Source organism: Dendropsophus ebraccatus, chromosome 8 (genome assembly GCF_027789765.1).
Source record: "Dendropsophus ebraccatus isolate aDenEbr1 chromosome 8, aDenEbr1.pat, whole genome shotgun sequence".
Taxonomy (NCBI): domain Eukaryota; kingdom Metazoa; phylum Chordata; class Amphibia; order Anura; family Hylidae; genus Dendropsophus; species Dendropsophus ebraccatus.
Genome location: NC_091461.1, coordinates 109,354,460 through 109,371,436, shown reverse-complemented (window position 1 = coordinate 109,371,436; position 16,977 = coordinate 109,354,460). Strand labels below are relative to the sequence as shown.

General features: G+C 43.4%; 1 protein-coding gene across 1 annotated transcript; it reads left to right on the top strand.

Moving 5' to 3' along the window:
- Positions 1-1,475: 1,475 nt before the first annotated feature.
- Positions 1,476-16,681, top strand: C8H1orf141 (chromosome 8 C1orf141 homolog). The gene is made up of 9 exons (XM_069981917.1): positions 1,476-1,564; positions 5,308-5,394; positions 6,136-6,269; positions 9,638-9,729; positions 11,236-11,306; positions 11,434-11,548; positions 12,852-12,972; positions 13,691-13,802; positions 15,556-16,681. The coding sequence occupies exons 2-9, from the start codon at positions 5,320-5,322 to the stop codon at positions 16,573-16,575; spliced, it is 1,740 nt and encodes a 579-aa protein (XP_069838018.1). The 5' UTR covers positions 1,476-1,564; positions 5,308-5,319; the 3' UTR covers positions 16,576-16,681.
- The last annotated feature ends 296 nt before the right edge of the window (positions 16,682-16,977 follow it).

Here is a 16,977-nt window from a genome sequence, read left to right as displayed (position 1 = left end):
TATTTTTTGCTGTTACTAAAGACCAAACTGCCTTAGTGATGGAGCCTGGACTGCAGTCTTCCAGTGAGTGAGACACCTACTAAGAATAGGTAATTTCATAGCAAAAATGTAGTATATCACATCCCCAGCAGATTTAACAATATTTATTGATAATGACAATGTCCATTTAACCACCTACATGCTGCAGTCAATAGCAACCATGGCATCTAGGTGGTTAGAAGCTAGGCACTATTACTTTCCAGCATACAATACTTACCTACCTGCCCCCCCCCCCCCCCCCCCCCCTCCATTACTCATTGTAAAGTCCTCCCTGCTGGCTATGTTTGTGAGATCAGCAATTTCACAGTTAACACCAATACAGAAGTCTATTGTCCCTTTGTAGCTTGGATAATTCGACTTGTTACTCTTGGTATTTTGCCTCAAGCTTTAAGTGCATGAATTTCAGTTGTCAGGTATCCTGTAAGTTCTTCAATGGTTTCACTTCCTTCTTAAAACCAATTAAAAAGAACATTCAAAGCATGTATTGAGTGTATAGTGTAGTCATCTGTAGGACTATTAAAAAAAAGAAGGAATTTAAAAAAAAAAAAAAAAAAAAAAAAAGCTTTTTAAATTTCGATTTAAAAAAAAAAAATATATATTTTTTTTAAGGCCATGTTCACACAATGTATATTTTCGTAAAAGTACGGCCGCTGTTGCCGATTGCAACAACGGCCGTGATTATTACGAAAATATACGTCACCTTGCCGTCTATGGATCTCTAGCGGCATTGCAAACAACTGACATGTCAGTTTTCTGCGGCCGCTATTCAGTGAATAGCGGCCGCAGAAAACCATGTCAGTGCACAGTGTGAATCAAGGGGCTCCGGCCGTACGCTCCATAGTGTGCAGTGGAGAGTTCGCACAGATGCGCCCAAATCAGAACACTGCGGCCGAAAAAGATCATCCAGCCGGTACTACAGTACCGGCTGGGATGATCTTTTCTGAGACCGGCCGTTCTGTGACCCGGCCAGTCCATGGAACGGCCGGTTTCTTATGAGGTCTGAACATAGCTTTACACAGCAAATTATAGGATCAAATTGAGGATGTCACTAAAACATACAACTGTACATACACCTGTCTCTTACAGATCTGTGGATAGATACATAGAAAAGTGAAGGGCAAAAAGTGGAAATAAAGGAAAATTGCTGCATTAAAAAGGGTTAAGTACAATAGGGCCTGTATGAATCATATGCAGAATCTATATTCAAAAGGATTTTTTTATATTACAATTTATACAACAAATAGGCTGCAGACATAAATCTTCCTTATTCTGCCCCAGCACATCTTACCAGCTTCATCTCACATCCAGGCATTCTGGTATTTGCAGTTCACCAGTAGTGACCATCTTCAGCATTGCTAAAGTCTCACTTCAGTTTGGAGCAGAGCTCCCCCTGGCGGTCACTGAGGAGAAGTGCGTTTGGTGTCCATAGGAACCAGAAGGACGCACAGATCTCATGCAAAGAAGCTGGAGAGCAGAGCTGCCCTGGGCATGAGTGCCAGCCTGCACAGGAGGCCAGACACCTGGGGTAATGGTGGCAGGAGGGGTAATCCCAGCATCTGCTGTAATGTCTGCAAACTTTTATACACTGATGCAATGTATAACTCTGTTGTGAGACTACAACTCCCAGCATGCTGTGCAGCTGATGGTTGCAGATTATGGCAGTAACTGTGCATTTTTGGTCAGGTTTGGCCCCTACTGAACCTGTTGTAACTTTGTTGTTATGGGAACTATTGTGTTAAAAGTTTTATTAGACCATATACAAAAGTGCATTGCGTGTAGCTAGTCTAGGCAGGGCATGATGGGAGTTGTTGTTTGTAACTTTTTAAAGAAAAGCAGGATAGGATGTGATTGTTACACAGCTTTCCTAGGGTACTGAGCACCATCTCTAGTTCTGTTACATCTGACTTGCCTTGCAGGAGTCTGGGAAAGTTGGGTGATAATTCCTATAGTAATTAGGTGATAGAGGAGCTATGGGACAATGCTTGCTAATACAAGAAGGGGGCGCTGTGTAGAATTTGCTGGGTTCACATATGCAAATAGTGTGTTATGCATCAAGACCGCACATGGCATTGGCCACCAGTAACCACACTGTACAGCCGGGAGCAGCTCACTAGTGTGAACCCTGCCCAGGAACTTGGATAAAGCTTCCATAAGATGTCAGTCATACAGTTAGGTTTAGTGAACAGGTTCTCAGCACAGTGAGGCGCGGACCGCACACGCAGGCTCATATTTGGCGCCATGATCTGTAGTTTTTATTAGTACTTTTTGGGATAGATCAGACTTTTTCTTTACCTTTTAGTACTTTTTTTGGGATGTGATGTAACAAAAATATTAGTGTTCGGCATCTTTATTCACCTATACGGAATCAGTAACTATATATTTTAATGGTTCTGACAATGGCGCAAATTTGTTTTAAAATTTAGACTTATTTTTATTTGCAAAATGTGATTGAAATTTTTTGCAATATTGTTGCAATATTTTTAAGCTCAATCCAATGGTAATACATAGTGCCTGAGGCAGACTCTATTAGTAGACCACTTGTACCGTCGGATAGCCGCTTTTAATCCATGATCTGTCCTGGGGTCCGTTCAGCAGGTGATGCAGTTATTGTCCTAAAAAACAACTTTTAAACTTGCAGCCCTGTGCCCTAACTTTGCACCACCCCTCCGCCCCTCCTCCCCCCTGCTCATCATTAGGAATGCTCCAGGCAGATTGCCTCCTATTCCTCACCTGTGTTAGCACGGCACATGGGCTGGATCGTTAAGCACCTGTGCAGTGTTCAGCATGGAGAAAATGTTCCAGTGGCATTCCTAATGATGAAGAGGGTGGGGAGGAGGGATGCAGGGGTGGTGCAAAGTTAGGGCACAGATACTCCCGTAGGGCACAGGGCTGCAAGTTTAAAAGTCCACGGACCCCAGGACAGATCTTAGATCAAAAGCAGCTATCCGACGGTACAGGTGGTTTGGGGGAGGGGGGGGGGGCAGATTGTGGGTACAGAGTCGCTTTAAAGGAGAAGTCTGGTGAAAATTTTTATTAAAGAATTGTCTTGCCCCCCAAAAGTTATACAAATCACCAATATATACTTATTACAGGAAATGCTTATAAAGTGCTTTTTTTCCCTGTACTTACTACTGCATAAGGCTTCACTTCCTGGATAAAATGTTAATGTCACTTCCTGGATAAACATGGTGATGTCACTTCCTGGATAACATGGTGATGTCACTTCCTGGATAACATGGTGATGTCACTTCCTGGATAACATGGTGATGTCACAACCCAACTCCCAGAGCTGTGCGGGCTGTGGCTGCTGGAGAGGATGATGGCAGAGGGATACTCAGTGTCCCTCCAGTGCCCAGTGTCCCTCAGTGTCCCTCTGCCATCATCCTCTCTAGCAGCCATAGCCCGCACAGCTCTGGGAGTCGGGTCGTGACATCACCGTGTTATCCATTTTATCCAGGAAGTGACATCACCGTGTTATCCAGGAAGTGAAGCCTTGATGCAGTAGTAAGAGCAGGGAAAAAAACACTTTATAAGCATTTCCCGTAATAAGTGTATATTAGAGATTTGTATAACTTTTGGGGGGCAATACAATACTTTAATAAAATTTTTCGCCTTCTCCTTTAACATGGAAGGAATGGAGGCCTTCAGAAAGCAAAAACCATTGAATCAGAAAGCTTCCAGCTGCCTTGTTAACTGATTAGCACCCTGTGATTACACTGCTGGGTGTCGTTCGGAGGTCTGACATCTACCTAAATGCCATGTTTGACAGCGATTTAGCGTCATTTAGGAGGATAACTGATCATCATCATCATTGGAATTACAGATGTTGGTCCCAGGCCCCCTCCATACTATCCTTAGCCTGCCTGTTACTTTAATTTGTGTAGGGCAGTAGGGAAGGAGTTAAAGTGCGCAATACATTGTTTCTACTGATTGTTGAATTTAGGATTTCTTTGTCTTAAATGGGTAGTGCGGTGCTCGACATTTATTCACTAAATAACACACATTACAAAGTTATACAACTTTCTCATGTGTGTTAATTAAGTGAATGGCCCCCTTCCCATTCACCCCCGGAAGTGTGGTGCAGTATACTCACTGCATTACTGTCCACCCCGGCCGCCATCTTAGGACAAAGACGTCATTTTTGGGGGGCCGGCCGGACCGCTCCAGCCGTCCCTCATGCCGGCCACCCTTCGGCGCGTCATCAGCTGCTCAGCCGCGATTGGCTGAGCATAACTATATAGGGGGAGCATAACATATAAGCATAACATAACATAAGTTATAAGCATAATATAGGGGGAGATTTATAAAAGGGTGTAAATATACACCTGGTGTAAATTGCCCACAGCAACCAATCACAGCTCAGCTTTCATTTTACTAGAGCTGAAAGCTGAGCTGCGATTGGTTGCTGTGGGCAGTTTACACCAGGTGTATATTTATACCCTTTATTATAAATCTCCCCCATAGTATACGCTCCGTCCGGGATCACAAGCGGCGCCACAAAAGACTGACATGTCAGTTTTCTGCTGCCGCTATTCATTGAATAGTGGCCTCAAAAAACCTGGCAGTTCACACAATGGAGCTTGCGGCTCCGGCCGCATGCTCCATTGTGTGCAGTGGTGAATTGGGATGCGGGCGCGCAAGGATGTGCCTGCATCCCAATTCATCTAAAGTGAAGATCATGCGTCCGGTACTGCAGTTTCACTTTACACCATGTTTGATAAACCTCCCGCATGGTCTTTAAATGATAATTTGCTAATCTGTTCATGTCATAAGAAATGAACAGTACGGGTACAGTATGCAAGACAGAAGACAATAGATTTCCATTGCACACTACAGTTGTGTTCTCTTCTTGAGACCCTTGTTACCTGTTTTTTAATGATGAGCGAATACTGTTCGATCGAATAGTGAGATATTTGCATATTCGATATTCGTACGAATATCCCGCGACTATTCAATAAATATTCGATAAGCGTTCAAATCCCCCAGCTTCCGGTTTCACCCTCCAAATGGTCAAATAGATGATTTTCACTAATCGAATACTTGTTCCCATAGACTTTAAAGGGATCGAATATTCGATCAAATATTCGAATATTCGCGGGATAGTCGTAAGAATATCGAATATTCAAATATTTCACTATTCGCTCATCACTACTGTTTTTCCCCCCAAAAAAAGAACAAAAAAAAGAGAGAATGCAAAGTATCCTGCATGTAACGTGAATCAATTTCTGATGTTTTAAAAAATTTTGATCAAATTTTCATGTTCTTTAGTTTAATGGAGAAATGGCGCAGAGGATTTTGCTGGAATTGGATGCCCTGGATAAATATTCTCAGGACCTTCTGGCCAAACACGCCAAGGTGAGAGAGCATGGAAAAAACTGCAGATTTCCAGCAGGGACCCCATCACTAATGTCCATGTGCCCTCATAGGGATCTTGCAAGACAAGAAGACTGCAAGAAGTAACCTGGGACTCCTTAGAGCAGTGGTGCTCAACCCTCCAGCTCTTGCAAAACTACAATTCCCATCATGCGTGGACTGTCTTTCACTGTCTAGGTATGATGGGCATTGTAGTTTTGCAATAGCACCGCTGCTTTAAACCATCTTTTTAACCCTTTTCTTTGACCACTCCGATCAGAGGTCACTACGCGGTCAGACCCCCTTCGTTTTCTGTAAGTCCCCAATACTTTGCCCGTTTTCTGTAAGAAGTTAAATAGAAATGTAGGGCACAGGTTGTATTGAGCAGAAATCCAGCGGTGACCCCGTTTCTGTATTCGGAGCTGTTAACCACAAGTCACATTCACAGTTAGCATGAGTGATTTGTTACCCGGGCGTCACGGTGTGTTACACAATATGCCTAAGAGGGTGGGGGTGATGGGGGTGTTATGTGCTGTCCCTATATAGGGTGCTGCAGATTGCAATTTTATATAGTTTTTAGCCACAGATTTTGCAAAATCATAGAATGCTCCGATTTTCCTCTAAACACTCAGATCAGATTATGATCGCAACATATGAACATAACAACAACGGGGGCCATGGACGGGGTTGTAGGATGATCGTCCTTTTTCCAGTCAGAGACCATATCTTCTTGCTTTCTTCCAGAAGCGCAGCCTGAGTTACCTGCAGAGGATACCGCCTCTAAGAGCCCCCCGGTTATTAGACTTTGAGGAGGAAATTGATTTGGACCTTGATGGGAGAACCAGCAGCCGGAAGGCCTCAACACCGACATCTTCAAGGTGGTACATGAGCCAAGTCGTAGAAGAAGGAGTTCTGTTAACCCGAATGGACCCTGTTAGGGAACGCTTTTAGTGGACTGTATTGGTGGACTCTAATAGAGAACATTTGGTGGCCGTACCTGCCTCTCGCAGTGGGTTCAGCTGTCAATCTAAGCGGTATGGGGCTCTCCCGACTGACTGCCAACATGGTGTCAATGAAGATGGGGTTTGGATGTGATGGAAAATCACCACCTTACCCCTTTGTTCAGGGACAGATAAGCCACAGTCAGAGTGACTTACATCTCACCTCCCCATAGAAAACACATGATTGCTTGGCAGTGCCAAATGTTCCTGTGTATCGGGAGGACGCGTGGCGGGCAGACAGGAGATTGTCCGGCTGTCAGTTATTGATGGTGTATGGTCAGATGTGTGGGTGACTAATGGAGATGAGTAAATTTACTGTAAGTTCCAACAAACCAGAACCATGATTGCTAGGCTGTTAAAGGGGAACTCCGGATAAGAGAAACTTGTTTTCTATTAAAAGTACATTAAAAGTTACATATATGTGTCTATACAATGTATTACCATATCTGTGCGGTTCTGCCACACTGGTAGCTGAAAGAAATCCAGGTAGTGGAAAAAAAAGGCCCCTGCGCCAATTCACATTGCCTCCTGCTCCTTCTGCTCTCCCCCCTTAGGAGACAAATCTTCCATGCCTCTATCCCACATTGTGTGTGTTTGCTGAGCACAGGCTGATGATGCAGACAGGGGGCAGTGTGTGATGTCACATGAGGCTTGGTTGGATCCCCTGAGTGATCCACCATCTCTGAATGGCCAGAAGCAGGTGCAGCACTAATTTTACTGATTGTGATGGGTGGGGGACTGTGATGATCAGATGAGGGAAAGCATTGCATTCTGGGAACTGCTCAACCAGGAAGGACAGAAACACAATACAGAACAAACCCCCCCCCAAACAAATGGATTTTTGGTAGTATCAAAACTGGGGAAGACAGGTAAGTAATGCGTTATGCTTCTGCAGAAGTTACATTTTTTTAACCTCTACCTGGAGTTCCCCTTTAAATCCCACTGCCTGGATGCATCCCTAGGGCTGTTTAGAAAACAAACATGGTTCAGGTTTTGTCGAACTTACTGTGATTTTGCTCATCTCCAGTAGTTACCTTCACATATTCCCATGTAAAAAGGAATGTGTGGGTGACTATAATAAAGTTAAAAGGCCACACAAACAATCCAAATTAGGTTGGTATTACACAGGCCGATGGGGGCCCAATAATACCTGTAAACGAGCAGCGATCTGCTAGATTGTCGCTTGTTTACTGGACCTATTACACGGCCCGATAATCGTTTAACAAGGGCTGAAAGGACATTGTTACAGATGTTCTTGCAGCCCTTGTTTAAACCACATACATTACCTATCCACGTTCCAGGGCTGCCAGCCCTGGAGCCTGGATAGGTAATGTATATCATCAGTCGCCGGCCGCGCACCACTATTACACGTCGGCGCCCGACAAAAATAGGTCAGAACCTATATCAACGATCAGCTGATGATCTTTGTCATTGGCCGATTGTTGTATTTATTACATGGAGCAATAATCGGCCGAGTCTATAGCCTTAGTGGACTCTCTAATAGTGCGTTTACACAGACAGATGTCTCTGACAGATCTTTGAAGCCCAAACCAGGAACAGACTATAAACAGGGATCAGGTCATAAAAGAAAGACTGGGATCTATCCTCTTTTCAAATCCATTCCTGGCTTTGGCTTCCAAAATCTGTCAGATAAATCTCTGTGTGTAAACGCAGCATTAGTGGACTGCATCATGGGAATCTCTTAGTGGACTGCATCATGGGAATCTCTTAGGGGACTGCATCATGGGAATCTCTTAGTGGACTGCATCATGGGAATCTCTTAGGGGACTGCATCATGGGAATCTCTTAGTGGACTGCATCATGGGACTCTCTTAGGGCAATATTACACCAACAGATTAACTGACAGATTTTTTTAAGCCAAAGCCAGGAATGGATTTGGAAATAGGAGAAATCTCAGTCTTTCATTTATGACCTGTTCTCTTTATAGTCCATTCCAGGCTTTGGGTCAAAAAATCTGTCAGATAATCTGTTAGTGTAATAGGGCCCTTAGTGGACTGTATCATGGGACTCTCTTAGTGGACTGCATCATGGGAATCTCTTAGTGGACTGCATCATGGGAATCTCTTTGTAGACTGTATTATGGGGGTCTCTCTTAATGAAACTCTCTTGGTAAGGCTATCATGGCACACTCCCTTAGTTGGATTTAGTCAGATTGTCATAGTAAGACTCTACAAGTGGATTGGAATCTCTCCCACTGGAGGACCCAGCACATACGTCCATTGCTGTCAGGGCATGCTCTTAATTGCAGTTTTTCAACAGCTGGAGAGCCACAGGTTGGGGATTACTGCTCTAGAGTTTTTAAGGGGTTGATATCTAATTTTTCTAGGGGTCTAGTGTAGTAAAAATCAATGGTATTATCTTGGGTGGTCTACGGTAGTAATGGGTTATAGTAAACTTTTAGCTGCCCCCTAGTGACAACTGCCACGTTCACTGACCCTTCCATTGTTAAAGGGGTTGTCCAGCGAAAATCTTTTTCTTTTAAACCAACTGATATCAGAAAGTTATATAGATGTGTAATTTACTTCGATTAAAAAATCTCAAGGCTTCCCATACTTATCAGCTGCTGTACGTCATTCAGGAAATGTTTTATTTTCAGTCTGACACACTGCTCTCTGCTGCCACCTCTGGCTGAGACAGGAAGTCTGTCTCGGTTTTCTATGAATCCCCTTAGAAAATCCCTCCTGCTCCCATAGAAAACTCCCTCCTGCTCCCATAGAAAACTCCATCCTCTCCCATAGAAAACTCCCTTCTGCTCCCATAGAAAACTCCCTCCTGCTCCCATAGAAAACTCCCTCCTGCTCCCATGTCAGCAGAGAGCACTGTGCCAGACTGAAAAAGACCCAACATTTACTGCATGACATACAGCATCTAATAAGTATGGGAATACTTGAGATTTTTTAATAGGAGTAAATTACAAATGTATATAACTTTCTGACACCAGTTGATTTAAAAGAAAAAGATTTTTGCTGGACAACCCCTTTAAAGGAGTTATCCAGCGCTACAAAAACACGGCCACTTTTCCCCCTCTCTTGTCTCCAGATTGGGTGGGGTTTCAAACTCAGTTCCATTGAAGTAAATGAAGCTTAATTGCAAACCACACCTGAACTGGAGACTAGAGCGGGGCCATGTTTTTGTAGCGCTGGATAACCCCTTTAAGGATGTATTCCTAGATCTCCTCTTTGTATGTTATTCTTCTATAGTACTGAGTACTGTTCTTTCCCCAGATATCCACTGAACGCTGAGCTGGGGAGGACGCTCCATCTACGACCCTTCACTGCATCCGGTTACTGTGTTATGCAAGAATATGAGAGGGAAAGTGAGTTCTCATGATCAGTGGGGGTTCCAGCGGTCGGAAGGCCAGTTTATGGCTAGGGGATAACTTTACATAGAAAAGCATAGCTGCTTTCTTCCAAAAACAGCACCACTCAGCAGCTCAGTTCTATTGAAGTGAATGGGGCTGAGTTATAATACCACACACAACCTGAGGACAAGAGTGGCAGTGTGTTTCATTCTAAACCTGAATAACCCCTTTAAGGCCAAAAAAAAGAAGGTCCTTAAAAGGTTTATAATGTATGTTGGCGAACATAAATATTTTTTTTTACATATAATTAATAAAGTTATATAACTTTGTATTTTAACTTTATTAATTAAACTGAAGATATATGTATATATATATATATATATATATATATATATATATATACACACATATACACATAGTGGTGCCTTGGATTACGAGCATAATTCGTTCCGGGAACGTTCTTGTAATCCAAATCTACTCTTACACCAAAGCAAATTTTACCATAAGAAATTATTGGAATGCAGACAATTGGTTCCACACCCCAAAAATAATTATTTTTTTTTATTCAGAATAACATGTAAAACAAATAAAACAAACATTTAGAAACAGCTCAATATGTCATATTATAAGTTACTGTACAGTATAGCAATCCGCATGTGGAGTATAATGTATAGTAGATAGATACAGGATGGAACTGCAGATCCCCATAATGTAGTAGCGTTGTACAACAGGCTAGAATAGAGAAGCAGGGCTGCCGTCAGAGGTCTGTGTGGTCACATGACAGCAGTGGGGAAGGGGTGTGTATTCAGCATGGACCAATCAGGAAGTGAGAATCACACAGCTGTGCGGGATGACAGTGACAGAAACCCCTCAATACAGCAGTGTGTATAGCTGAGTGTAAGTGCAGGCACAATATAGCAGGGATGGAGAGGATGGGAAACACAAGGGCTGACAGAGACTGCAGGAAGCATGAAGTCTGTGTCAAAGCTGCAGCACTGGTGACACACACACCTTGTGCAGCCCTGCAGTTCTCAGAAACATTAATATAGTAATATATAATCTAGTTTTCTGTGGCTGCCTCTAGGTGGAGCTCTTTACATATAGATGGATACAGCTGAAATCACATAGAAGCTGCAGTTCCCCTAGTGGCAGTGGCAGGTGATTACAACTTTATTTTGACCATCTGTATAAGCAGTGTTCACCAACTTATGGCTGTTGCAAATCACATCTCCCAGCATGATGGGAGTAGTAGTATTGCAACAGCTGGAGAGTCACGGGTTGAAGAATACTGCTCTACTGGCTGATGAGCATTTTCCTATTGTCCGTTATAGTAGGGAGAACCTCAGGTTGGATTTTAGTTGTCCAATCCTGTATGTGTATATCTGAACTAGTAAAATCCAGATGAACTTGCCGTTATATGCCAAACTATCAGTATTTCTGGACTATTGGAAGCTGTTGTTACTGTGTGTATAAATGCGGATTATATCATCATATCAGTAATGTATTGTGTCTCCATCTCAGAAGGAGGACTGAAGAAGCTTACAAGGTCGAGATGCGTGTCCGCAGATCGGAGGAGGTCCTGGAGAAGCGAGGTATGGTATCTATGTCATGGTCCACACGTAATATCACAATAAGTGATGAGTATAATCAGTGATTGATATCTTTGGTCCTTTGATCTGTATACATTATAGACACTTACCTGGTTTCCCCCCATTATAGGTGGATTCGATCCCGGACCTGGATACACTATGTCACATGGGGCGCACCGGCCCTGTCCTGTCCGGTCTGGGAGCGGCATTTCCTGGGGAAATGATGCAAGATTCCAGTAGAGCAGGTTGGTCATGATGACAGCAGCACTACAGGATATGCAGGCGCTATAGAAGTGTTTGCCGATGTAGTGAACAATCCCCGCCACCACTACCACTGCTGCCCTATCCACACCTCAGTCAGCTGTACATATTCTCCATGGCAGATCAGGTCACATTTATAGGAGGGTGACGGCTGCATTACTTGGGCTGTCTCAGATACTGGAATTATTATCTAGGCATTATATAGCACTATTATATGGACACTCAATAACGGTACTATATTGGTATTGTATAGAATGGTTAATGAATGATGGTAATATAAGGGAAGCTATATGGCACTAATATATAGACACTCAATAATGGTACTATATGGGTATTGTATAGAATGGTTAATGAATGATGGTAATATAAGGGAAGCTATATGGCACTAATATATAGACACTCAATAACGGTACTATATGGGTATTGTATAGAATGGTTAATGAATGATGGTAATATAAGGGAAGCTATATGGCACTAATATATAGACACTCAATAACGGTACTATATGGGTATTGTATAGAATGGTTAATGAATGATAGTAATCTAAAGGAAGCTATATGGCACTATTATATGGGCACTAAATAACGGTACCATATGGGTACTGTATAGAACGTATAAGCGGTTAATGAATGATGGTAATATGAGGGCATTATATAGCACTATTATATAAGCTCTGTATAGAACTATTATGCTGAATGATGGTATTAAATGGGCAAGATATCATTCTCATCACATGGTACTAACTGATGGTTTTGTATTATATGGGCACTGTGAGACACCAGTATATGGGCAGTGAGTAATGCCATTGCATAGGCATTATATGGCACTGTTATGTGGGCACTGGACTGTAGTATTATATGGGCTATATATATACTACTATTACAGTATTATACACATGCACTGTACAGCACTTTTAAGTTGGCTACACTACACTATATACTATACAGTATATAGCACTATTATGTGGGCATTTAATGATGGTGTTTTATGGGCACTATGTAGCACTATTTTTGGATCTTCTTTTCTCCCTTTATAGAAGTATTATTTTGGGTAGTAGACTTTTTTTTACTGATTATAGCAGTGTAGCTGAAGTCTTATTTCCTACTTTCTAAAAGAAAAAAAAAAGGAATACCCTATTTATCTGTTACCCAGCCCCCCCCCCCCTTTCCTTCCCCCCGAAATTGCTTTGATCTTAAATAGCCAATAACAATACTAAACACAATAGATGTCAAGTTGGTCCACTCTTCATTTCTTTACATCTCAGACTTCGATTTTTTTGGATTATAGTAGAGAAATCAGAAGAGCCCCCGTGTGGTGACAATACAAGACCTGAAAGGACGACATTGCTACCAGATACATATGAATATAGCGAAGCACAAAGAGCCTCAGAGCACAGCCATCCCTGCAGGTAATAGAGATGGTTATTGCACATGTATTGTTGTTATAATTATACACATTAATATCGGTGGCAAATAAAGGATAATGCTTATCTACAAAAATAAATTCCAGTTCCTACCAGAAGGGGGCAGTGATCTATAAAAAAATTACATTCTCACCCTGATTTGCTGTATGTTGGCATAAAGATTGGGAGATTTAAAGTGTCACTTTTTTGGCAGAAATCAATAGTCCAGGCGATTTTAAGAAACGTTGTCATTGGATTTATTAGCCAAAAAATGAATTTTTAACATGAAAAAGCAGTTTGAAGCTCCCCCCCCTGTCTTCATTGTTCTCCTATGGAGAGAGCTAAATAAAAGACCAAAACAGGACAACAAAGAGTTAATCTACAAATACCTCTCCCCTCCTCCCCCTCCCCTCTCCCTAGAACAGACTGGGTTGTGTCTGTGCAACAAGTCACAATTTCCTGATTTTTTGCAGTGGATGGAAAAGAGAAGGGAGGGAGGGAGGACCTGGGAAAAGGCTTTATAAATGCAGATAATGGCATATTTGGCTAATAAACCCAATTACAAAGTTTCTTAAAATCGCCTGTACTATTGATTTATGCAAAAAAAAAAAAAAATACGACAGTGACATATTTTAATAACACTGTTCATGTTGTTGTTACCATCTTTTACAACAGAGAGGTCTATTGAGGATTCATTATGTTTGTGTTTTTTTTCTGCAAACAGAAATCATCCCCAGAAAGCAGCCGCAATATCATTGTGCTTAGAGGATGAGATGATGAAACCTGACGCTAAAATTATAACAGTCAGACAAAGGAAAATAAGCAGACACGTCCAGGTAGTTCTCATCATATTATCAATTCTACACTACAACCTAAGGCTTTCCACAACTACAACTCTCAGCATTCCAGGAAAGTCTAGAGATCCAGGAAAAAGAATTCGTATAATGGATTGGTCAGGTCTCCCTAAGAGATGGCAGCATAGGATAGAGATACAGATGCTAAGCTCAGGGAGATATGGGTTTCTGTGGTTTAATTCAGTGTTTTATTATGTGAAAACTTGCTTAACATGCACTTCCTCCCCTGTATACTGAAAGCCTGTGAGTCCTGCTACTTACGCTAATTCATAGAGAACCTGTGAGTCTTGCTATCCCTTCCCGCCTGTGAGTCCTAGTATCTCCTGCCCACTCATAGAGAGAGCCTGTGATTCTTCTTCCCCAATTTTTAGAGAGTGAGTCCTGCTATCCCTGCCCACCCATAATGAATGCCTGTTAGTCCTGCTTCTGCTGCCTATTCATAGAGAAAGCCTGTGAGTCCTACTATCCTGTGCCCACCCAGAGAGAGAGCCTGTGAGTCCTACTATCCTGTGCCCACCCAGAGAGAGAGCCTGTGAGTCCTACTATCCTGTGCCCACCCAGAGAGAGAGCCTGTGAGTCCTACTATCCTGTGCCCACCCTGAGAGAGAGCCTGTGAGTCCTACTATCCTGTGCCCACCCAGAGAGAGAGCCTGTGAGTCCTACTATCCTGTGCCCACCCAGAGAGAGAGCCTGTGAGTCCTACTATCCTGTGCCCACCCAGAGAGAGAGCCTGTGAATCCTACTATCCTGTGCCCACCCAGAGAGAGAGCCTGTGAGTCCTACTATTCCGTGCCAACCCATAGAGAGAGCCTGTGAGTCCTGCTTCTACTGCCTACTCATAGAGAAAGCCTGTGAGTCCTACTATCCCCTGCCCACCTATAGAGAGAGCCTGTGAGTTCTGCCTCTCCCCCCCCCAATAGAGAGAGCCTATGAGTCCTGCCTCTCCCACTCACTAATAGAGAGAGCCTGTGAGTTCTGCCTCTCCCCCCACTAATAGAGAGAGCCTATGAGTCCTGCCTCTCCCACTCACTAATAGAGAGAGCCTATGAGTCCTGCCTCTCCCCCCACTAATAGAGAGAGCCTATGAGTCCTGCCTCTCCCCCCACTAATAGAGAGAGCTTGTGAGTCCTGCCTCTCCCCCCCCTAATAGAGAGAGCCTGTGAGTCCTGCCTCTCCCCCCCACTAATAGAGAGAGCCTATTAGTCCTGCCTCCCCCCCACTAATAGAGAGAGCCTGTGAGTCCTGCCTCTCCCACCACTAATAGAGAGAGCCTATGAGTCCTGCCTCTCCCACCACTAATAGAGAGAGACTGTGAGTCCTGCCTCTCCCATCCACTAATAGAGAGAGCCTGTGAGTCCTGCCTCTCCCCCCACTAATAGAGAGAGCCTGTGAGTCCTGCCTCTCCCCCCCTAATAGAGAGAGCCTGTGAGTCCTGCCTCTCCCCCCCCTAATAGAGAGGGCCTGTGAGTCCTGCCTCTCCCCCCCCCACTAATAGAGAGAGCCTATGAGTCCTGCCTCTCCCCCCACTAATAGAGAGAGCCTGTGAGTCCTGCCTCTCCCCCCCCTAATAGAGAGAGCCTGTGAGTCCTGCCTCTCCCCCCCCCCCCACTAATAGAGAGAGCCTATGAGTCTTGCCTCTCCTACCACTAATAGAGCCTGTTCCTTCGCCCCATGAGAGCCACATTGAAATTGAAAGTACAAGTGAGTAAAATAAAATGGCTGCGTTCCTTTTCAGAATGTAAGCGAAACCCACCCAGTCATTTACAACAGTCCCATTACCAGACTGTCCGACTTCCAGAGGAACCTGAGCACAAGACCCTACTACTTCACAAGCTCCCAAAGACCAATGGGTAAACCATGCTCTCCGGGGGGTCCCCTCCTGCAAAACAAAATGGACTCTCTAAGAAGTAGCCAACTTGGATTACAGGATATCATGATAAAGAAGAGCAAAACCGATAAAATGTCATTGTCTGAGAATACAACCGTCATCTTACATTACCTATCAGCAGACGGGACAAAGCAAAGGGTGGAGGTGGCCAAGGACGGGAATGTCGCCAAACAGAAACAGGGAAATAGTCCCACAAATAGGAAGACTTTTGTACAGGATGGAAAATCGATACTGATATCACAAAGTAAGGAGAGAAGCGATGAGGAACACGGGGTGGGACCAGTCGTAAATGGGATAAACCCGATGATAGCAATGGACTACGTCCCATCTTCTCATGGAAGGTCCCACCAAACACAAAGGCTGATCTGTCCAAGCAGCGCAAGAACCTCCAGCTCATCTATACAGAGACCCAACAGCGTAAAGGAAATCCACAGCTGGAGCTACATCTCCATCTCCAAAGCATTATCGCCCCCTGATGGCCCACCCGAACCTCTGCAGAACAAGACGTCAAGTCCTGACCTAGTCAAAGACGTGGCGATGCCAACATCTGGGATGGGGCCCATGATATTTACAACTAAATCCATGATATTAGAGAATAGGAATGGGAGACCTGGAACTCCTGTTGACGTTAATCCTACAGGAACGTATTTGGTTCCTGAAAGGTCAACGGAGGGCCCTCAAGAAGAAGGCAAAATGGAAGGTGATGGGACTGTAGTGTCGACTAATACCACAGACATGTTGGAAATTACAAGTCATAAGAAGGAATCCAATGAGGAGCAAGTCCAGAATAAGCTCCCCACCCCCGTACATCTCAGTACTATCCCAGTTATCAGTATCCCAACAGCAACTACAGATAATGCAGAATAAATCATATTGAGAGGGGATTACAGCCGGTATCTATCTGTAGTTGATGCTCTTCCACCTAATATCTAAACATGTCTATAGGCTGTGTCTGGTATTGCAGTTCAGCGCCATTGAAGTGAATAGGACCGAGCTGCAATACCACATACAGCCTATGGTTGCAGTTTCTCTGATTCTATAAGATGCCTTTATATGTGATCAGCATCTGAAATATTGTTTAAATCAAGTTTTATGTTAAACATATATTTTTTTCTATTTTACTATCTGTATTATAAAATCTTTCAGTTTTAATTTTGGCCACTAGGCCTAAGGCCCTATTACACGAAATGATTATCGTCCGTATTCGGCCAATATCGTCCGTTACTGCAGATAATCGTCTTAATATAGGAGGAAACAATCAGCCGACAT

Bases quoted from the DNA above. Each gene is read 5' to 3' on its own strand.
- C8H1orf141 (XM_069981917.1), top strand. From the start codon at position 5,320: ATGGCGCAGAGGATTTTGCTGGAATTGGATGCCCTGGATAAATATTCT. The intron at 6,270-9,637 runs GTGGTACATGAG...TTCTTTCCCCAG, and splicing joins TCAACACCGACATCTTCAAG to ATATCCACTGAACGCTGAGC. The intron at 12,973-13,690 runs GTAATAGAGATG...TTCTGCAAACAG, and splicing joins GAGCACAGCCATCCCTGCAG to AAATCATCCCCAGAAAGCAG.